The 23,449-nt window shown below is 37.9% G+C and overlaps 1 protein-coding gene across 3 annotated transcripts in view; it reads left to right on the top strand.

Annotated features, from left to right (window-relative positions):
* LOC124142595 (lysophosphatidylcholine acyltransferase 2-like) overlaps positions 1–23,377 on the top strand; it is a 50,615-nt gene extending 27,238 nt beyond the window's left edge. For 2 of the 3 annotated variants that reach the window (XM_048397881.1, XM_048397883.1), the window contains exons 4-13: positions 1,557–1,730; positions 5,204–5,262; positions 5,608–5,642; positions 6,097–6,151; positions 7,151–7,233; positions 7,805–7,930; positions 8,317–8,461; positions 9,313–9,411; positions 9,930–10,071; positions 15,150–23,377. In XM_048397881.1, the coding sequence (XP_048253838.1) occupies positions 1,557–1,730; positions 5,204–5,262; positions 5,608–5,642; positions 6,097–6,151; positions 7,151–7,233; positions 7,805–7,930; positions 8,317–8,461; positions 9,313–9,411; positions 9,930–10,071; positions 15,150–15,277 (1,046 nt within the window). In that variant the 3' untranslated portion in view covers positions 15,278–23,377. The remainder of the gene's footprint in view (positions 1–1,556; positions 1,731–5,203; positions 5,263–5,607; positions 5,643–6,096; positions 6,152–7,150; positions 7,234–7,804; positions 7,931–8,316; positions 8,462–9,312; positions 9,412–9,929; positions 10,072–15,149) is intronic. The other variant, XM_048397882.1, reaches the window with a different exon arrangement.
* The last annotated feature ends 72 nt before the right edge of the window (positions 23,378–23,449 follow it).

Below are 23,449 nucleotides of genomic sequence, written 5' to 3'. Positions count from 1 at the left end.
TAGTGCCACAATGGCTGAGAAGCACCTAGTTGTCATTGCCAATTTTTCAGTTCACTTAAGTGATATGAGTATGTGATATGATATAATATTAGTGACTATTGTGTGAATAAATGTGATAATCCTTTCAGGTAGTATTTACACGCTGTCATGTTGTGTCAAATTTTGCCCTTGTTTCCCAACTCACTTGATGATGCCAGTCTTCAGTGTTCAGGTTATTTCTTCAGGATCTACAATGATCCTCATTAAATTACATAAGGTCCAAACTTGTGACTGATCTAATCATGCCAAAAATGTCCATCCTTATCTGTATATCTATGCTTTAATATGGACTATTTATACTTTGTCTTCATTGATATTGGTTATGAAATTTGATTTTAACATTGAATGACATCAGAATACTGAAGAATGTCCATTCCCACTAACCTATCAGCTTCACTGACAAGAATCAGTCCAAATGGATCTCTTTCATATGACCTTAATGTTGGGTTATGCCTGCTAAGTTGCCTGAAAAGGCTCCTGAGGTAACTAACCTGTAACTTTTGAGTCATGTCACTTGACATTCTTTTCCGGTAGACCTAAGTGTTGATTTATGGATTTTGAAATGGCTTGCTTGACCAAAGGATGATTTACCAGACTCAGGCTTCGGACTAGTGGTTAAGGCCACAAACTGGTAAACTGGTAAAAGTGGTTGTCCTAGGGAAATGTTAGTTACACTTCCTGAATTTTACTTGTCTTGGACTATTGACTTATGTTAATGTCCAATCTTGCCATACCATGTGTCATATTGGATTGATTGAATTGAAAATGTTTGTAGTGAAGATGTTGTTAGATCAATAATAAAATTATCATTAGTTTTTCTAACCTGGGAAAGTATGTGCAAAATATGCAGGCATTGATATTAGTTCCTTGTCAACAGGAAATCAGCAACTTGAGTGACGGAAATAAAAAGCATCCATGCATCAGATAAATCAGTCAGAATTTATTAGGAAGGCGTCATTGTGGCAGTACACACTTCCATTAATATCTGAGACAGGAATTGTAAACTTGAAATTAAGGCAGAGATCTATGAAATAAACTCAGCCCATGGGCCTTTAAGTCAAGGTAGAACAATACGATGGACCAAGTGGACTCTATGATACATGGGAGATTTGCAGCCTCCTGACTCATATTAACTTTGTGAAGTGCTTCCTATTTTGAAGTTGAAGAATGTGTGAAATGATGAGTGGTCGTGGTTCTTAGTTTGCATTTCTGAGTTTTCATTCCAATTCTGTTTACACATAACAACAACATGTCCCAAGATAATGAATAAGCTTTCATGATGCAACATTAACTGATTAGCTATGGTGTCTGTAGTGTCATATCAACACAAATCATTGAGGTCTAGACAGAAATCCTGGTTGTTTATAATGCTTACCAACATTAGAGTCTATTTCTTTTATTGTCAAGATATATTGCTATGTTTATTAACCAGAAATGATATTTGAATTTGTGAATCAACTGTACTTGTCATGTGCATTATCTCAGGAATTAATCTTATTCTATGCTATTTTTGTCAGCATTAATTCAGTTCACACAGCCTGTATTTGTGCGACGAGAGGATCCCAACTCTCGCGCTGTTACCATCCAGCAGATACGGGAGAGGGGACAGTCCGGGGGAGCATGGCCTCAAGTCCTTATCTTTCCTGAGGGCACCTGCACCAACAGGTCTTGTCTCATCACATTTAAACCAGGTGAGAACAGGTGCCTTACAATGAGGTTGATTGAAGGCTATCAATGAAGTGAAAGTGACATTTGTTTTGTTGAAAAGTGAAACATGACCTGATGAGGTTATATCCTGATATCTTATGAAACAGACACCAGGGTCTTCCCAAACACTACTTATTGTTCACACCAGGGTCTTCCCAAACACTACTTATTGTTCACACCAGGGTCTTCCCAAACACTACTTATTGTTCACATCAGGGTCTTCCCAAACACTACTTATTGTTCACACCAGGGTCTTCCCAAACACTACTTATTGTTCACACCAGGGTCTTCCCAAACACTACTTATTGTTCACACCAGGGTCTTCTAAAACACTACTTATTGTTCACACCAGGGTCTTCCCAAACACTACTTATTGTTCACACCAGGGTCTTCCCAAACACTACTTATTGTTCACACCAGGGTCTTCCAAAACACTACTTATTGTTCGACCCATGAAGATCAGGGGTAGAATAGGTCTTCAGCAACCCATGCTTGCCGTAAAGGGTGACTATGCTTGTCGTAAAAGGCGACTAACGGGATAGAGTGGTCAGGCTAGCTGACTTGGTTGATGCATGTCATCGATCCCAATTGCGTGGATCGATGCTCATGATATTTATCACTGGATTGTCAAGTCCAGACTTGATTATTTACACACCGCTGTAATATTGCTGAGTGCGGCGTTAAACAACAAATCATCCAACAATCAACTTATTGTTCAAATGTCATTTTTGGTCAGAATTGTGAAAGGCGAATATGTGGAGCAAGTGGTCAGGATAGTTGACTTGGGATGAGTGCATGTTTTCATACCACTGCAGCGTGGATCGTTGCTCATAATATCAATTGCTGGACAGTGGATTGTCTGGTCTGGTATTATTTTCAGGCGACTGACATATAGCTAGAATAGTGATGACTGTGGCATAAAGAACAAACATGACAAAAGACAAAATGTTCTGTGGTAGAACGAACTGGTCTTCAAAAATTACTCAGCTAGCATATGACATACCATGTGATGATAAGTGCAGTTTGTGCCAAATACTTGTGTTGTTATATGGTCAGTTATCATACCTCCATGTCAAAATTATGAAATCTGATTAGTTCATGTGATGTTGATAAAATACTATGTATCCTGCCTGGTAGGGAAATTAATTTCTGAGGGTGAGAATAAGTCCCTTTTACCCCGCCATGAAGTAAACGGCTGAACATGGATTTCTGAGCACTAGAATATATCCCTTATTCCCCCTTTCGAAGCAAAAGGCTGCACACTTTTTCCGAGTCAATGAAAGTCACATGACATACCACAAGTTAACCTCAGTTCAATCGGACAGCTGTTTTCTATCAACTTTTAATTTGTTTTAATTCTTTTACAATGGCAGATTAAGACATGTCGGTAACATAAATTCATTGCTGCAGTATCACGAGGGGTACATGTGGTTTTATGCGTACCCCGTTTTATTGTCCCAACCATTATACCAAATGTGGCACTAGCTGACATTCCTCCAAAATCTGCTTACCTCTGGCTCATGGTATAAAACCTGTATCCTTGTGATACCGCTACAACTTATATTATTAGTTAAGCTTACTAGACTGAATGTTACTAGACTTGGGCTTTGGACTGGTGCCCAAGTCGGAGTCTGAAAGTGGATAATAAAACATGATAAAGACAATCTTCACATTCCACAAATTGATCAACAGAAAATTCATGCATTAAAAATTATGTAGAACCTATACATGTTATGCACATGTTGCAAGTATCAACTACCAACTGGGCAGAATACTGGCAGGCTGTCATTCTTCTGGACATTTTAAAGGGACCAGGATTTGATTTGCCCTGGGGCCCTATGTATGTTTGAATGAGTGGCAAACTGGGAAGCTCAAGTTGTGTCTTTCTTTTGTCTTAATTATAGGGGTGTCATAATAAATCGAAATCTGATATATTGCTATTGGTAAGCACTTAAAGTCAATAAATTGATTGTTAAATCAGTTTCCGATCAATAGTATCGATTTCAGTTGGGAATATCTATAGTTTCGATTGTATTTACCATATCAACCGGTCTTTCTTAAAGTAAAATGCCGGACGGTGACAGTCACGTGGAGTTTGTGACAAACTTGGGTGGAAAATCGAGTGTTTGGAAGTCATATGGTTATCACAGTCAAAGGAAAATTCAGTTCCAAGGTTTAATTCAACTCTAAAATCAATCGAAAATGATACACTGAAAACTATCGATATTTATCGCAATAGTTGCTTGCAATATCAATAGTTATCACAATAGTTTCTTTCAATATGAATAGTTATCGCAATAGTGATTTCCAGACCAATAGTCACCCTACTTCATTATGTGGCCGTGTAACGTGACATTAGGCACATCCTCAAGCAGTATAATACCTTGTCCATATGTCAAGAAATATGAATATTTTTTCTGTACAATATGTTATATGCATGTTGTCCGACTGTATCTCACAGTCCCACACTTATCCTGACCATGTATGTGAAAACAGTTGTGCCTGAACACACCTGTGGAAATGTAGCACCCAACTGAAATGAATAAATAAATTGGGGGGTACTATGTACCATGTAATTAAAATAAATTTAAAATCTTGACTTTCTTTTGTCTCTATATATATGGCCATGTAATGTCACATAAGGCACATCCTCAAGCAGTGTAGTTGTGGGTTTTGTATGACAGGCTAAGCTTAGATTACGTTTTAAGAACTTGCAATGTAAGTAGATCATCTTAGAACTTGTATGTTTGCTCATAGGAATTTAGATATGTAGTAACAGGGCAATATTGTCACAATTTGGATGTTTACCCTGAATCTTAGGCTATATCCACCAACACCAGGTAAATGTCTGTGTGCCAATCCTGTCCTGTTTCACTGATGCTTGTGAAAATTCATAAGGCTTATGATTGTTAAATCTGGCCATATAAGCGGTTGATTATAATCTTAGTAAACCTCATTTACTGGCTTGTACAGGCAGGGTAGCTTGTGCAGATATCATGACATTGGATGTGACGTCAATTGCTTGTCACATTACAGTCATCCCTTGTGGATTCTGGGTTAGAATTTGTCCCCAGCAACCTATCCTTTTTGTAGGAGGTGACTAAATGGATACAGTGGTTCTTTGACTTGGTTGTTTTTATATAATATTTTTTGGGGGACCAACATTAAATATTATAGGCCTAACATTCATGAAGCAAATAATAAAAATAAAAGTCTTTATTAAAATCAGCTAATTTTATTCTCGTGCTTGACCATTCAACAATTTTTGATTGGTTCAGAGAAGAAAGCCCTTAAACATGTTAAACAGTCCTTGAACTAATCTGTACTTGTAAAATGCTTGACATTTCTAACCATATCTATCTCATGTAATAGGAATTAGTACAAAAAATATTATTTTCAACCTCTTTAGAATGAACTATTAATTTTTTGTTTCAAACATTTTTTTAATGTATTTTAGGTGCATTTTACCCTGGGGTCCCAGTTCAGCCTGTATGTTTACGCTACTTCAACAAACTGGTAAGTGTGTTGGTTTATGACCCTCTCATCAAATACTGCTATTTGTTTAGATTGTTTGTGTTAGGTGATGGGACAGAGCCCCAACGTCACCACAGCCAGTGACCCGATCTACCTCCTGGGGTAGTAAGCAGGTCACTCAACTGTGTGTTTAGTGACACCTGCTATTGAACAGATATTTTGTGTGAACTAACAGCTGTGAATTAGACTGCCAATGAGTTAATAATTGGTGTACAATTGTCAGGTCATGGTTATTTTTATATAATGTCAAATTGATGTAATGATCATTTTTTTCTTGAAACAAATCTTATTATACCTTGTTATTGAAATATTTCTCTTTTTCTCCAGGATACATTTACATGGACATGGGATGGTCCAAAAGCGTGAGTACTCAAATTTGTTGGAGTTCCGGAAATAATGTATTTTTTTTATTTTTAGTTACTGTGACATCAGTGTGAACTTGTCAGCTCCACCTAACTGTTTGTAAGCATGAAAAACTGAAACACCCTACCCCAAAAGGGAGTGTCAATGGCCAGGTCACATTTGAGTTGCTTCCCTTTGGTCTGCCAGAAATCTTTGAACATGCATTCAGACCAAATTTGTGCTGGTTTTGTTTCTTGTTTTGTCAGCACCATACTGGTGCTTGTGGGTTGCTCTGAAAAGGTAAAGAGCTCAAATTACTTTGGGCTTTCATCCCATATTTATCAGACATATCAGCGATATACTGTTCAAAGAAAAGTTAACCCAAATCACTCACTCACTATTGAACTGGTTGTAGTGATATTTGTTGAAATGTTGATGTTTGATATCATGTTCTCTTGCTCTTGATTGTTTCAGATTTGCTTGTCTATGGTATACCTTCTGTCAGTTTAACAACCAGGTAGAAATAGAGGTTAGTATGTAAGATGATGCATGATATTGGTAATAACATCATTGTTCATTCAAGATATGTTTATGCCTAAACTAAATTAGAATTTGTGAAAAATATGTCAAGTTGGCCAATTATATTAAGAGAACTGTCAGGCAAAATGATTTTCTAATTCATTTATTTAGATTTAATGAAATTCCAGGCATTTCTGGAACACACGCGCACCCATGCACACACTGTGTACACACTTTAGATTAAACAGGAGCTCAGTCATTAAGAATACTATGCCTATTGACATTGGCTAATACTTTGGCTTACCGGGATACTTTGCCTCCTGTACAAATTTGTATTTTCTTAATGCACATTGTCAACAAAGTGAAAGAATACACTAAACATCTCTGGCTCCATTTTCAGGAATTGTTAGATTTTGTCACTTTCATCTATTATATGATTATCAATAAAAGTCTTTCATCTAAACTTGTACTAAGCCAGTCCCTCCCATTTGGGGTCCAGAAAGTACTCCATGCTTGTTGAGTCATCTGAAAGTCTGTGCAATGTTTGATCTGCCTGAGCATGTATGTTGTACCATGATGTCAGACGTTGGTTGGTGCTCATGCTGTCAGTGATAATGCTGGAATGTTATTCCAATACACTCATTCACTCTCAACTACTAAAAAAATAACTAAAAATATGTTTTGTGAGCAATGGACTGAATGATGTGGTATAAATCGCCTCAGTGGTGTAGTGGATATAGCGTTTACCTGGAGAGCAGAGGGTTGGTTGTTCAATCCCTAGCTTAACCAAAAGATGTTAAAGGTGGTATTTGTTGTTACCCTGCCTGGCACTCGACATAAAAGGCATCAGTATCCATGTTAAGCTACAGTGTGGTATATCAGTTGGCTAGCACTATAAAACTGGCACAAATCCTGACAAGTATAACCAGCCACACATGCATGCACATCACTAAAAAGTGACAATGTTGAACTCGAGGTTAAGCCCCGAATATTGCTGCATTTGTTTCAGTTCCTCCCTGTATATAATCCCAGTGAAGAAGAAAAGAATGATGCCCGCCTCTTTGCCCACAATGTTCGAGCTGTCATGGCCAAGTAAGTATCTTCAGTTGAAATCTGAAAAATCTCCATTACGTTGTGTGTGTAAAGATATATTTTCAGCCGTATTTTCTTGCCATCTAAAACTTGTACGATTACTGAGCTATCCACGTGATATTAGTTCCAGTTTCTTTTGAGACGTGAGGTTCACTAGAAGCCTTGGGTTCCTTGTATTCTGTATTGTATATGTATTTTATGGTATATTTACTTTGGGGTAGCAGGTGTGAGAAGAAGAGGTCTGTTTTCGAGGAATAAGCCCATTTTTTCTCTGTATCCTTTTGTCAGTTGTTCTGCTCTGCTAATAGTAGCTACAAGATAAAATAAAGGCACAGACAATTGCATCCTCTGTTCCTGTGATAATATCTTCATGTGTTATTCATTATTTCAAGGGTTGACAGGGATAATATTAATAAACAATAGAGGAGGTTTTACATATGCATGTACATGTGTAGTCATATTCATCCCCCCAAAATAGGAATTCATTGTAATGAATGTGGGTTTTGTTATTTTAATTAAAAAAAATATATGTTTCATTTTTGTTTTAATTTTCAAATTTTTCTGTTTTCAGACATCTCAATTGTCCTGTAACAGACCACACATATGACGATTGTCGTTTGATGGTTAGAGCAGCTAGACTGAAATTGCCTATGGAGGCTGGATTAGTAGAATTTCAGAAACTTCATCAGAAACTAGGGTTTGTACCTTCCTCAAAATTTCTTTTCAGTAAACATATTCATTTCAGACTATATTGACTCATTTCCTTTTGAAGCAATGGGTATTATTTGTTAGCTTATCTGGCTGTTATTGTGTTGCTAATGTGGCATTTCAATTGCAATAATGGAGAGGTTTTTCATTAAAAAACAGGTTTATATGTAGGAAGTCAAAACATATTGACTGCTATAACATTTGTTTGAGAACACTGTTTGACCATGTTGTTGATTGTCATGCAGATTAGAGATTTTCTGTTTAAACGTATAAATGGGTTTTAGCTCTGTTTGAATTCTCATATGTTTATGCCCTTGCATTCAGAAAAGTTGTGATATCCTTTGTCTTCTCATGAATGGATGTTATCTTTTGCAGAGTTAATTCTAAGCAGATGCAGGGATATTTAGAGAAGTTTTGCAAAATAGCAAAATCCGGTCAGATCAACTTGGAGGAATTTGCCAGCTATTTACACCTGCCCAAGTCCCAAGCTTTAGAGGAAGTATTTGCTTTGTATGACCGGGTAAGAATATAAACTGAATATCGCCATCTATTATGTGAGTTTTTTTATGCCACGAGGAGGGGGTATGAAAGGGGGTTGGTCGTATTATGCACAGGTTATTTCTTGTGGCTAGTGTTTCAACAAGGGTTCTGCTATACAATGACACTGTAGGGGTTATGGGGAAGAATAGATCCCCAGTAGTACCTCATGGTTGCTGCAAGAGCTGATTAATATTGGGATGGGTGTCCAGGGATTTTCAACAAAAGCTCTGCTTTACAAAATCTTACTGCTTTGGTTACACTGTAGGTATTATGGTTAAGATTAGGTCCCCAACACCTCATGGGTGTTATAAGAGATGATTAATATTGGGATCAGTGGTTACCATGGGTATCCTTGTTTGGTTGTCATCGAACCTGACAGCATGGAATGTTGCTCATGCCATCAGCCACTGATTTTCCAGACAGTGATCAAGCTAACATAAGCACAAGAGAAACGACTTGTGAATGGAATGTTGGAGCGGTGGGGTAGCCCAGTGATTAAGACATTCACTCATCACGCCAAAGACCCAGGTTCAATGCCCCACATGGGTACAATGTATGTTGAGTCCTTTTCTCGTGTCCCCAGCCGTGATATTGCTGGAATATTGCCAAAAGCAGCGTAAAACCATATTCACTCACTCATGTTAGTTGTTAGCATTGTTAGTGCCACACTCAGCATTATTTCAGCAATATGCCTGCTTCTGGTGCAAATGAATAGCAACACAATTTGTTTTACTGTCCATGGTTCAACAGGTATTGTGTTGTATGTGCATAACTTGCATATATTGCCTGTGGTAAACTATATGATACTAAGTGGGTTTTTTCTTTCTACAGGATAATTCTGGCACAATAGATTTCAGGGAGTATGTGATAGGTTTATCATTGGTGTCTGGACCGGCAAACTCAAATGACACAGTACAGTTTGCATTCCAGGTAAATAATGGTTATCTGTTTGTTTTGTTTTGTTTTTCATGCAAGAATAAATCTTAATGCTAAACTTCAGTCTGTCAACTTAGTCACCATGCCAAAGCCCGAGACTCGTAAATAATTTCTGGCCTAATAAGATCAGCTTATTTTAGCATATATGTTAAAACTAAACTCTACTGAAAATTTATCTATTGATCTATTTATGCCCAAATAAAAGTTTTGGCTTGTAGACTCAAAAGTATTTGACAGAGACTGGTGTTTGAAGTGATCATAATGATGATCCCATCAATTGTGTCAAAAAATCAATCAAAAATAGTAATTGCCGCAGCACCCACATTTAATCCAAATCCAATGTTTTGTGTATTTACTTTTGTCCTTATTTTATCTTGCATTTGATTGTTCTTTTAGATTATGCAATTACATGAGGTATTACTTTAGTCCAGATAATAAGGAAATTAATAGTAAAAGGGAGGCAACTCTTGTGTACTTTCAGTTAAAGGGAGGCAATTCTTGTGTACTTTCAGTTATTTGACACAGAAAATCAGGGCCACATCAGCAGAGAGGGGTTCACGCAGATCCTGTGTAATGCCTTTAAGATGAACACACAGGATGTGCAGGTGCTGTTTGACAAAGTGGACTGTGACAATGATGACAAGATTTCATTTGGTAGGTAATAGTCTGTTCAGAGGATTATGTTTAGCCCATCTTACTTATAGATTCTGTGATTAATAATGCTGTGACCTGTCGTCTATAATTGTTTCACATTTGAGATTTTGTTTACAGAATGGCTTTAGGTTTTGTGCACAAAGATGATATTTTAAATAAATGTTTAACGAACGTTTTCTCAGAAATCACATGACCCTAGAAAACTGAATTTTTTTATAAATAGGTAGTTAAAGCTCTGTTCAAATATTAAAGGCATAACATTTTTTATTTCTTTGAAGGCTTGGGAAATGGAAATGGAAAATTCGTAATTAATAATGATATTTCTAAAGAACTTATTCTCTGAAACCAAAAAAGTAATTAACATAATGCTTGGCTTTGATTATTTCAAAATGGTTTGGTTTCCATGACAACTGTATTGAGATCTATTTTTAGTCATTGGTCCTCCTTATATGTAGATAGTATGATGACATTTGGTTTGTATCTAGTGTGCAGTAACATAGCTGTCTGTGTATATGTAATATTTTCTACACAAAGAAATGTTTTGTTTCATTGCAAATATCAGCTTTTGATCAGATAGTTTGATAATATTTGGCCCCTGTCCTTCATGCAGGTTTCTAAATAAAATATCTGTTTTAGTCTGTTTTCAGTCGTACAAATGGGTATCTCTCATACCCTCACGTCTAGTCGCACGTTTAAAGGAAGCCAGAAGCTGGAATGTAAACATTAAACTTGTTTCCATCCAGTTGCGCACGCACCTCCTTATGACATGTCACAAATCTCTCAGCGCGCCTCTGAGCTGGTAGCTCGAGAAAGTCTTTCGCGGTAGACTGCTAGTTTGTATTCTACTAGTACTTATCGCTTGTCTACAGTTGTTGTTCTAATAAAGTAATGATAATAATAAATATGTCTTACCTGTAGACTCCTGGAATGTAATCCTTGGTAATCCATTGTTTGTGTTCAGCACGACTGATCTTCGTCTATCGGTTAATCGAGAGCGTCACTCAGCCTCCCCAGTTACGACGGGACCGGGTGGTGACGAGGCCCATGAGGGGACTATGGTCCCCAGTCGGTCCGTATCTCGTTCTAGCAACGACGATAGGGACGTCGTGCGGGATGACAGTGAACTCAGACAGGACAACAGGTTGAGTGCCTTGTAGAGAGACAGTAAACGACACGAGGACGTTCATCGCCTTCGTGGTCGTCGGGAGTACGATTCGGAAGATAACTACGATGGGGATCGTAGTACTTCTACAGTTAGAGATTGTAGCCCTCGTCCCCACGAGGACATGCGACGTTCTCACAGGGAGTTTCTGGGAGATCAGCGTCGTAGAGATAATGACAGAACGACACCCTCGTCTCACTTTCATATCGACGTGGCCTTGATAGCCCAGATGATGGTGGCGGTACTCACCTCGACGGCGTCGACGAAGAAGGATTCGACTACGTCGGGGGTCCATGGACCGTCAACCAGAACAACATCTCCTTCATCTACGCTTACACAAACGACGTGGGCGATAGATTGTGACAACAGCCTCTCGGACATCCTTGCGTGACATCATCATTTCGGCTTCACACAACCTGTCCAGACAGCCAGCGGTTTCGAACGCCCCACGTTGACGTAGGGACATGCCTCGACGGCTCGTCCCTCAAGACTGATTCGGACAGGAAAGGTCGCCAGGTCTCCTTTTCCAAGTATCCAAGAGGGAGAAAGAGCCAGCGGGGGAAGAAGTGAAGACCCTTCCCCTGCCGTCACCGTCGTTGCAGTCTCCCCCTGTGACACTACCTTTAGACGAGCTATCGGTAGGGGGGAGACTTCATCACTATGCCCACAGGTGGGCTTTCCTCAACAACCCTTACGTTCAGAACATTTTGACAACAGGCTACGCCCAACGCCTGAGATCGACGCCACCACTGACGTCATCCCTGACATTCCACTCTCCACCAACGGATCGGCTGACGGAGGCCATTGATTCGTTGGTGGTAAAGGCGGCAGTACTTCGCCTAGGGACATCGGCATCATTGCCGGGGTACTACTCGCCCATTTTTCTAGTACCCAAGAAAAACTCCACAAAGATGCGGCTTATTTTCAATCTCAAAAAGTTCAACGCAACATACCTCCAACAACTTGACACATTCACCATGATATCCCTCAGCTCTCTGCGTCAGATGATATTACCGAATGACTTCCTCGTCTCAATAGACCTTCAGGACGCGTATCTCCATGTACCAATAGCTTCCGAGTTCCAAAAGTACCTCCGATTTGTATACCAAGGTATTCATAACCAGTGGGCGGCCCTCTCGTTTGGAATTTTTACGGCCCCGTGCATTTTCACACGGATCATGAAGACGGTCGTAGAATGTCTCCATCGGCAGGCAATCAGGGTGGCCTTCTACCTAGACGACAGGCTTCGTCCTTCAAGGAGTCTGCTACGGTACCTCGGGTGCATCGTCAACCTTCAAAAGTCGGACTTGGTACCAACTCGGGATCTACAGTACAGATACGCTTCCAGGCTGGGGTCAGTCTGGTCAAGGTTCCTTGGGACAAGATTGTCAGCAGCGTTCCGAGACTTCTACATGCCCCGGCGTCGGTGCAACATGTGGCAGGAAGACCTCGGTCTGTTGACATCGGCCCAAGATCTGACTCGCCGACATCGTCTTCAACTTCGTCCACTGAAATACGGAAATACATGCCATTGACGTCGGTCAGATTACGTTCGATCAGCGTAACCATGGCAACGTCCATCTTGGTCTCAGATGGGATTTTTTAGCGAAAAATCAACTTCCTGGCCAAGATTCGAGAATGTTCCACATTCCTTCCTTGTCTGCCATTATGGGCCCTCATGATCACGCTGATCTCACCCTGTGCCCAGTTCGTACGCTTCGTATTTACCTGCAGTGATCTGAACAGCGACGACAACATTTTCGACGGCTGTTCATACCGCTCTCAACCAATGCAAAGAAAGAAATTACACGTAATACTCTCTCCTTTTGGTTGAGAGCGGTCATTCTCAGAGCTTACGAGGCGCAAGGACTCGCACCTCCCACCTCCTCTCATCCGCACGAAATTCGAGCCATAGCTTCAACATTAGCACTCCACAGTAATTGTTCGCTGCAAGCTATTATGGAGGGCTGCTTGTGGAGATCTACTTCAGTGTTTGCTTCGCATTAACTCAGAGATATCTCAACAGAAGATGTTGAAGGACTCAAACAGTTTGGTCCACTCGTGGTGGCACAACAGATCTCACAGAAAAGACAGTGAATTTGTGCTTTTTTCACTTTGGACTTTTGCTCGACACTTCGTGCCAGATAACAGGTTACAATAAAAACTGTTGGTGAATGTACACATTCTTATGGTTTTTGTGGCGTGCAGTACTTCGGCTTTTTTATTATGGTTATTCGGTGTATGCATCGTCTTCCCATACTTTATAGTACTGCTCGTATTTTTTAGTTACCTTGTATACTGCGAGTTGCTCTGTAATTAAATTATGCGCCGACCACTCTTCGATCGCAGTTCAACTGACGTGTGCAGTGTCCTGTCGCATTGATAATTAGTTGTGTGTTGAAGAGCATTAACCATGCTGTTTTAGTTACCTTGTATACTGTGAGTTGCTCTGTAACTAAACTATACGTCGACCACACTTTGATCACAGTTCAACTGACGCGTGCAGTTGTCCAGTCGCATCGATAATTAGTTGTGTGTCGAAGAGCATTAACCATGCTGTGCGTTCGTGATAAACAACTTGTCACGTCCGTGCATCTGGTCGAATGTTCTATTGTCACTACAGGGGTGAGGAACTTGGTACATTCGACGTGAAAGAGGTCACTTCCTGATTACTTTCCCGACCCTCCTTCCAGTGGTCAGTTGAATTCTACCCAAACAGACTAAAACATGAGTTTTTCAGATTAAAAACGATGTTTTATTGGTCTGTTTTCAGTCGTACGTTCCCACCCAGCCATCCCCACTGGGAGTAATCCAGTCCAGTCCTGCTTGATGGCTTATTCTTCGAGATTTGTGACATGACATACGGAGGTGCGTGCGCAACCGGACGGAAACAAGTTTTATGTTTACATTCCAGCTTCTGGCTTCCTTTAAACGTGCGACTACACGTGAGGGTATGAGAGATACCCATTTGTACGACTGAAAACAGACCAATGAAACATCGTTTTTAATCTGAAAAACCCATTTTTCCCAACACCATTTTAAAATTCAGTCATGGTCATAGGAACTAAAGATCCAGTGACTCTTATTTTAACACATCTTTCTGTTAATAAAAATCCATATGTATTCACATCTTTTATGTCAAATTTCTTATGTAAATGCATGAAATGATAAACATTAGTTACTGTACTTTTCACCACGACAATGTACTGCACATGTCCCAGCAACTTATGTTTTCATGGGAGGTGACTTAATAGATTTGTAAATCAGCCACACACCTTATTGCATTTTGTTAGTCAAATATTCCCAGGTTACAGGTTTGTATACACAGTATCCATCAACCGTAAACACATGTTCGATTTGCAGTGCAATAGCTATGTTGTTTATTACGTATCAATGGTCATTATTTTAGTATCAGACAAGTGTAGGGCTCACACAATGATCATGCATGATGTAGACCAGTGAAGATCCGGGGTAGAATAGGTCTTCAGCAACCCATGCTTGCCGTAAAAGGCGACTATGCTTGTCGTAGGAGGCGACTAACGGGATCACTTGGTTGATGCATGTCATCGATCCCAATTGCGTGGATCAATACTCATTATATTAATCAGTGGATTGTCTGGTCCAGACTCGATTATTTACAGACCGCTGTCATATAGCTGGAATATTGCTGAGTGTGGGGTTAACAAACAAAAATGCATAGTGTAGGGTTGATTTGACATCTGTTACTTGTAAACAGACCCATTTCATTAGTTGACTAAAAGAGACAAACATCATTATTACACACAAAGCTGTCTTATATAGTCACGAGTGATTATAGTTTATACAAAACCTGTACGTTTCAGACAGTGACGAAAGACATGATCGGGCAGTGAGATGTAACTGTATTAATTTGCTATGATGGTTACATTACTTGCAGATGAATTCAAAGCCTATGCAGAAGAAAAACCTGAGTATGCAAAATTGTTCAAGACATATCATGAGCTGGTACAAGGCAACGGACATGTGGAGAACAATGGGACGCCACCTAAGGCAAAGTTTGATTGATGGGTATACCCTTCCCCCTCCATGTGTTCGTGAGTCTATCGACTGTTGGAGTGATTCTACTAACTCCATACTCCAGCGGAATCAACAAATCTGCTTATACATGTTTTTATCTAATCAGCAATACACCTTTTTAAGTTTGACCCAAGATCTGCATGCTTCACTTGATGATATTTTGTTTGCAATTTGTCCACACACCTCTCTCTGCCTATCACCTGTTGCCTTGAACAGGATATACATTGTGGACCAGATCATACACGGGAATCATGAGCAACAAAATGGTTTGAGCCCAGATGTTAAATCGCAGAAATGAATTAGTTTCATCAATCTTAAAAGCCATTTGGAAACTCATGATTTTCACAGCCATCGTCAAGAAGACGACATGTTTGTAGAGCTGAAACTTTAAAAATCATGAGTTACCAGTCATTCCGTAAGATCTGGACACAATGCAAGGGACATTAACAGCATGATAGCTGAGAAGGGTGGTAGCGATGGTCACAATTGTAGGTGGCTGTGGGTCTATTCCAGAGGAAAGTGAGTGACCCTGATGGGGGCCGTCCTGGCTATATGACGGTCTGGCCTTACACCAGACCTGATACAACATTCCTTCCTCTGGAATGGCTACAGGCAGAAGGGCAGAGATGGATGTGGTCTCTTTGTAACGTTTTGTTTATACACAGCGATAGCGTCACAATATCAAACACGAGACTCTAGCAGGGGTCTTATGCTAGTCAGGGCACTGATTGTCTCGGCTGCAATATCTTTTATCAGTGGTAGTGGTCAACATGAAATTGAAAGGAGACATTTTTTGTCATGGAATGGTGAATTTATATCACAAAGATTTATAATCAGGTATTTGGCAACTCATAATTGTAGTTATGGGTGCATAGAGATCAAAAGATCAGATGACTTTATTTATGAACTTCTTATGTAAACAGCATTATATTAAAGATTTAGGTCTGAGATACTGTACAATACTGCTCACAGATTACAGGAGTTTTGGTGTTGAATGTTTGTTGAATGTATTCAATGTTCATTTTATTTTTGTAAGTGGAGTATAATTATTGCTTTTAATAATTGTTCTGCCTTAAATTACAAATGTATGGTGGATTTATTCAACAATTTTGAAGGTAAATAATTCTGAAAAACAGTGCTTTTGTTTGTTTTGGGGATTTTTTTACATTTCGTTAATTGGTTATATTTGTGCCATATTTTACTTTTGTTTGAATATTCTTTGTGTTTTTCATTTTTTATTTTTTCATTTACATGGTTGGGTTGAATGTGTAATGTTTAAAATTATTTGGGTCAAAGATAAGAGGGGTGTATATCACAGCTGAAATTGTAAGATAATGATCAAAGTAATCAAATATACTGGAAATTTGGAATTCTGTGTAGACAAAACAAGCATTAGGGGTAATTTATAAATTTGCTGGTATGCTTTCTACAGTAGCTCTAGTTTATGATTGTGAAACCTAACCTAGTAAGCACAGGACACTACCTCTCCCATCTTACTCCTGATATTCATGTACCAAGTGCTTGGCTGGTTTCTACAAATTTCCAGCAGGAAGTGAAGTAAGTAATAATCAGTGTCCAGAATTAAGGAGGTCCTTAAGGTTGGCTTCTATAGTACCTGAATCTGAATCTCCCCTTCGATCGCCAACATTCAACCCTAGTGTTATGACAAGGACCCTTTGACTTTAATCCTCAATTTAGAACACTGATAATGATCTGAGACATTATTTCTTGGTAGGTATACATATCCTTGGAGGCAATTCTACAGGGAAGCATTGTTAATCTTATTAACCAACCTTTCACATTTTTTTTTTAATAAGGATACAGGATAATAGTCATTTAGCCATGCCAATACTTTGTCTAAGAAAAATATACAGGTATCAGATCCTTCTAAACTTATTATGACTAACGAAAGATTTGTAGTTTTCTGTCCCCATGTACAACTATGTACAAAATGTAGGTTTCAGTTCTAGCTGCACATGTTGAACCACTTGAAGCTAGTGTGTGATACTTTGTCCACTTGCATTTTTTTTCAATTGCTTTTTTGCTTCAGCTGCTTTGCTTTGTTTATTGTTTACATATATGTATGCAGTACTGATGGATCTAGTAGTTTTTATTTTCTTTCTTATTTAGAAACAAAACGGAATGTATGAACACCATTTTCAATCTCTTGGTGCCCAACAACCCCCGACTATTTTGGTTTTTTGATTTTGTTGTACCTAAATCATCATTCCAATTTCATGTGTATTTCATGGTATTTTTGGCCTAAAAGCTGTATCTCACACAGGGCAGGTTCTCGATTGAAGGTGGTATTTATTCCTTAGACTCTAGTCAGACCTTATACAAGGTCCAGTCACTCACCACGCACAACTGTATTTCACTGTTGAGTGGCACTAACATATTTTTTCATTAAAAGAATTGATGTTAATGATTATTTCAAAACATACTGGGTCCTGTTTCACAAAGTCATCACAGTGCTAAGACGATCGTAACTCCCATACTTTAACATAGACTTACGACCGTTGTAGCACAACATACACTTTGTGGAATGGGGTCCTGGTAAATATTACAAATGGCTTTATATTAGTTTACTACCAATTTCTACTCAGATGTTTGCGTTCGGATGGAACTCAACACAAAGTCATTACAAGCACCCCTCCACCACTGCTTTATCACCCAATGGTAAACAGTAGATTGACTCTCAGATCAGATCTTTCTGAAGCTCTCTTGTGTTGGGTTCTTACCCTGTAGTTTCATCAATGCAACAGCTAAATACTCTGCATGTCATGCGTTTATTATATTCCTTTGCTCAGTTCTTAGTTCTTTACTTATGCCATAACAAAATAGTCCCTGAATACTCAAATAGGTTTTCACACAGTCAAAATGCCATGTATGTAGAATTTGTAGTGGCTGGCAACTGAAAAACTTCAGGTATTCTCTCCCCTTTATTTCAGGAGATTGATTCAACAATATCCGATGCTACTCAAGACAGTTAACCTGAGCTCAAATACATTTTACCCAGTGGTGTGTACTACTGTTAAAAAAACTGTAAGCTTACAACATTATCAGTATAGGGTGTGTATATTAATACAGGTGTGTTAGTAAAAAATACTGCAAAGGAAAGATCTACATATTTATTAAGACTGTGTGGGTGTTAGTTTACAGAGAGATGCATTCGATTCTACCCCTGCCTTCTACAGGAAAATGTCTTGAGAACCTGAACGGTTTGCATAATATGTGCTCAATAATAATGCAAATGTTGCACATTTATCTTTCAAAGTAGCAAATGGTGTTTACAATTCATCAGGATATTACTTTCCCAGTTTAGTGCCATCAGGATAAAGTATTTTGAAACAGACTTCAAAAGGTACATATTTTTTGTTTTTTTCCAAAGATGTGTACATTGTTTGTTATTTTAAAATATCGCTCATGTTGTATAATTTTTTTCAGAGATAAATACTACTAAATCAGTAATGACCATTCTAAAAAGCTGGTCTGTTTTACTAGTTATGTTGCACAGGTGGCTGGCCCTAGAACTGTTGATTGTATCAGCAGGCAACGTTTGATAATATTTATTTTTATTTCTTTATTTTGTTCACTGCACTGAAATGTGTGTGTATGGATTTATCAGCTCACCTGGTACAAAGTCCAAGTGTGCTCGTTATGGAGAGTCGTTCGTCAAAAAAGTTTACACTTTCAACATTCCTTTGTACCATTGGTAATACGCTGCTCAACCTTACACTGGATATCCCACCAATGGTTTCATCAAGATGCGCTCAAAAATTTGATCTGATTTCAGTATCTTTGACAGTTGAATTCAAATCTGAAACCCTTTTCATCTTTTTAGGTGTACGTTTTTAATTTGACATATTTCTTGAGCATCACTAAAGAGTGCTTTCAATCTGTGTTCAACATAATCATCCATCAACAAAAAAGGAAATACTTGATGTTGGATTTTGTTTGTTTTTTTCCCTTTATTGCAAAAAAAGTTGAAATATGGTGACATATATGCAGAATGAATTGTTATAATTGCCGAGGAAAATTCCCCTAGTCCTTGTGATCCCACACCCCAATCTCCTTTATATATGTGGTATAGTTTATGTTAAGTTGTACCTTTTTTCTACCCTTGCTTGAAGTTTGTCAATGTAAATGGTGTTCATTTCATCTAACATTAACCGTTGAGCTACAGAGCCTTGTGGCTCTATTTTTTTATGATATACTTTTTTATGTGATATATGATTGTTGATACAGCTCTTTTCCATGATATATTTTCATGTGAGATTCAAAAAGGTTCTATAAATGTTAACATTTTTTATGAGAATGTAACCAGGCAGATAGTTGTTTAGTTGATGCTAAGCAAGTTAGCTAAGTCACATTTAGAAATCCTGTGTACAGGACAAAGAGCATTTAGTAGGTAGTGCACTAGGTCAGGACATTGTACATTATGCCAACTGATATTTTACTTCAAAATGTAATAGTTGATTTTTGAAAAACATGTGTTTAGTCTTTGGCTGACAATTTTTAAACAGTATGTTTTCTTCAATATCTAAAGGTTCTTTGAAAATATTTGCATAACAAATAGTCCAATGGTTGAATCATTGATATTTATTAGAATTTTTAATACCCTTTCACATGTTCTTTAAAGCATGTGTTTGTTCTGTGAGTATTCATACAAAAACAATACTTTTCATAAGATAGATGACAAATTATCTTTTAATACTTCTTTGGTAGTTTCTGTCACAGACATTTCTATTTAGATATTTTGACTATTTTCTGTACATTTGTATGTTATCATTCCTTAACAATGGAGATGCAAATGCCAATACTATTTTTCTATCTCAGAGTGTCAACTTTCATTTTAGTACACAGATATGGCTTTGTGAAAGGTCTTATGGATTGTCTCAAACATTCTCATTCAACTGCTTTATTAAGAAATAATAAGAAAGCTCCTGTCTTCTACTCAGTTTTAGTTTGAAAGTCCTACATAAACATTTCATGGCAAATTGTAAGAATTGCAGAGAATGGAACTACTTATTCTGATGATCAAATGACTGTTCACTGTTTTGTCACCTTGATACTGGTAGATGAAAACAACCATAGATTAGCGATACCAATGCAGCATAATAAGTGAACTCTATAGTTGGTGTACACACATTCAAACCAATCGTAAAGGTTCTGTGCAACACATTGGTACCGGAATTATGCATTATCAACAATATTTTTCAAGGAATTCAACTTGTAATATTGTCCTTTACGAGACAGAGTTTACTGGGAAAGAGACATGAAACTAGAAAACATACTTTTCAAAAACATGATCAAATAAATTTGCATGCAAAATGAGATTAATGAAACCTTTCAACTACCCATACACTAAATTAGAGAAACTATTTCTGGCTGTTGACTGTGATCTTTTGCGACAGTTCCTTTTGGTAGCCATGTGAACCATTTGTCCTGTAGGTGTGACACACTACATCAGCGGTCTAGATTGTCATTGTAGAGCTGTATACTCATCGTGTGATTTGTTGGTACTTGCTGACAGTTGGCAAGGGTCACATTTCGAAAGTGGCTATGTGCTCTTGGAACACTAGCTGTGGTACTGCACTCTGTCTCTGATTTGTTTAAACGAAATACCCGAGAGCAACCAGCTTTGGATATGTGCTTAAACTGCAGCAAACTCATGGTTCTTGAATTATTCATGAAGGTTCCTGACAGGTTCCAGAAGGCTGCGATTCCAAACTTAAATGAGTATGTGTGATGCTCTTGGAAAAAGCTGCTTTTATGAAGGAAAAATGGGAATTTAACTGACATCAACAGCTTTTTACATGAATATACTTCTCTTGACATAAACCTCAAGAATAGACATGTATAGCCAGTGTACTTTGTATTTTTGTCTCATCTAAGTCAAAAGGTGTCATGATTTCATTACTTAAAATGTAAATAAACAGGCGAAGCATTATTTTTATTAGCATTTGAAGATGTATTTACCAGTAAAATATTTTTCTCTCTAAGATACTTGTAGGCTCAAATGATAGTTGTTATTTATGTTGTTATCTACTACTTAAGGCTATATGGTATTATCCTGTTTTGATGCATTTAACTACTCTAACCAAGTATATGTTATATATCTTATTCATCATTGTCTTACTTACATTCTGTCAATGAATTTATAATATATATAAATTAAATTAAATATATATTACCAATCTTTTTCATTGCTTCTACAGTGGTTGCGACAGGTAACAATGTTAACAAACTCTGTTGTAGTGTATTGGGTACAAAATGATTATACAGAATGAAGATGACTGTTTCATCAAGACAGCTGTTCCTTGTGATAGATTGGGTAGATTGGATTGATAGAAAAGCTTGAAAAAGTGTGTCAATGGAAGAAACCTGAAATTAGTTACTTATTTGTTGCCAGGTTTTGTATGTGTGACTTGTCATGACTGTCATGCCATTTGAACTGCATGACTGAATGATGGGTACAGTTGTTTGTCTGTGTGAACTGATGGCATTCCATTATATAAGACACTGTATTATGTGGATATCTTTGGGGCTTCGCAATGCTTAGAGTGATAGAGATATCTGGTTTTTATTATCATATTAGATCTAAGAAATTTCATGCTAAATATCTTTCATAAAAGGTTTACACAACATTTTCTTTAAAAATATGAAGATTCAACATGTACTCTTTGAATCTCTTCTTTGAGGAAGAAAGCATTTTTTCATTATACACAATCCTTGTGTATATGAAGCCCGGGATTCCAGGGAATTTGCTGGTGATTGTGATTGTAACAATACTCTCTGATACAATATAGTTGGTTGGTTGCTTTGTTGTTTAACGCCGCACTCAGCAATATTCCAGCTATATGACGGCGGTCTGTAAACAATCGAGTCTGGACCAGACAATCCAGTTATTAATATCATGAGCATCGATCCACGCAATTGGGATCGATGACGTGCATCAACCAAGTCAGCGAGCCTGACCACCCGATCCTGTTAGTCGCCTTTTAAATACAATAAAGTGATATACTAGGATATCAAGATAACAAAGCAGGGTATGAAACACGAAAACACAAAACTTACTGACTTTATTTATTTATTTATTTAACTCCTCAAAAACATTTGTCCTCCCTTTGAGAAATTTTATATTTAGAGTTATTCTTTGTCCCATGTGTCTACAGATGAATCTTGTGAAGTAGTAAACAAACCAAAAAACAGATCAATAGATCTTTGTTTGACCCTGACTATGTCCTTTATTTATCATCATTTAAAAATGGGCAACTAGAAATGTGTTAGTTGAAAAAAAATGTAAGAAGAACATCCGTGAGTCTTTTTATGTAGGCAGTTTTATAAATTAACTACAGTAGAAAGGAAATAATACAATCGCCCTGTTCCTGGATGTGACAGCTAAATTGACTATTGTATTTCAGGGACTGCATATGTACCTCCCTGACAATGATTGGTATCAGCAATCTTTCCTCATCCAGACTAAAAGTGAAAACAACTCATTAATAGAATAGCATTTTGGAAAATGGTGTGAACTAGAAAAATAATTTCAAATATGATGGCCACCATTTGTTGTTTTACCAAATTTATTTATTTTTCTGATGAATAAATCATTGAAGTTGTTTTTAATCAGGTACAATTATTATGTATCTTTTCCTCATGTTGTAATTTAACTTTGTTGCTGTGTATAAGTCTGATATTTGACGTGTAGTATGTGATCAGAAAGTTGGAAACACCGATGTCGGGAGAAATAGATACGGTACCTTCAGCTCAGTCCCTTGATTTGCCACTTCGACTGTGTATCTTTTTATATGATACAATACCTCATACGAGTACCATGACGTAAAGTATGAACATCCATTCACTCCTTTCGTTGTTTCAGAAATTTATTTATCTACTATGTGTCCTATGCAGAAGTGGTGAAACTATACAGACATTGTATTGAGGGACAGGTGGACAGATAGCAGTCTCATTAAAATCAGATCGTTTACAATGATGAGATACCTTCATGGAGGGTCATCTTAGGTGAACACTAAGCTAACTTTGAATGTCCAATCTAAATGAAGAATGTATGGGTTCTTCAGCCAGTCAGCTTTAAAAAATAATTAGGTGTTCCAAAGAAACCCCAACAAATGTTCACTTGATAGTACACCCTTT

The sequence above is a fragment of the Haliotis rufescens genome, unplaced genomic scaffold, assembly GCF_023055435.1.
Source record: "Haliotis rufescens isolate VD_foot unplaced genomic scaffold, xgHalRufe1.0.p SCAF_17, whole genome shotgun sequence".
NCBI classification, from domain to species: domain Eukaryota; kingdom Metazoa; phylum Mollusca; class Gastropoda; order Lepetellida; family Haliotidae; genus Haliotis; species Haliotis rufescens.
The sequence above is the reverse complement of the archived record's forward strand: the minus strand, read 5'-3'. Positions and strand labels throughout refer to the sequence as shown.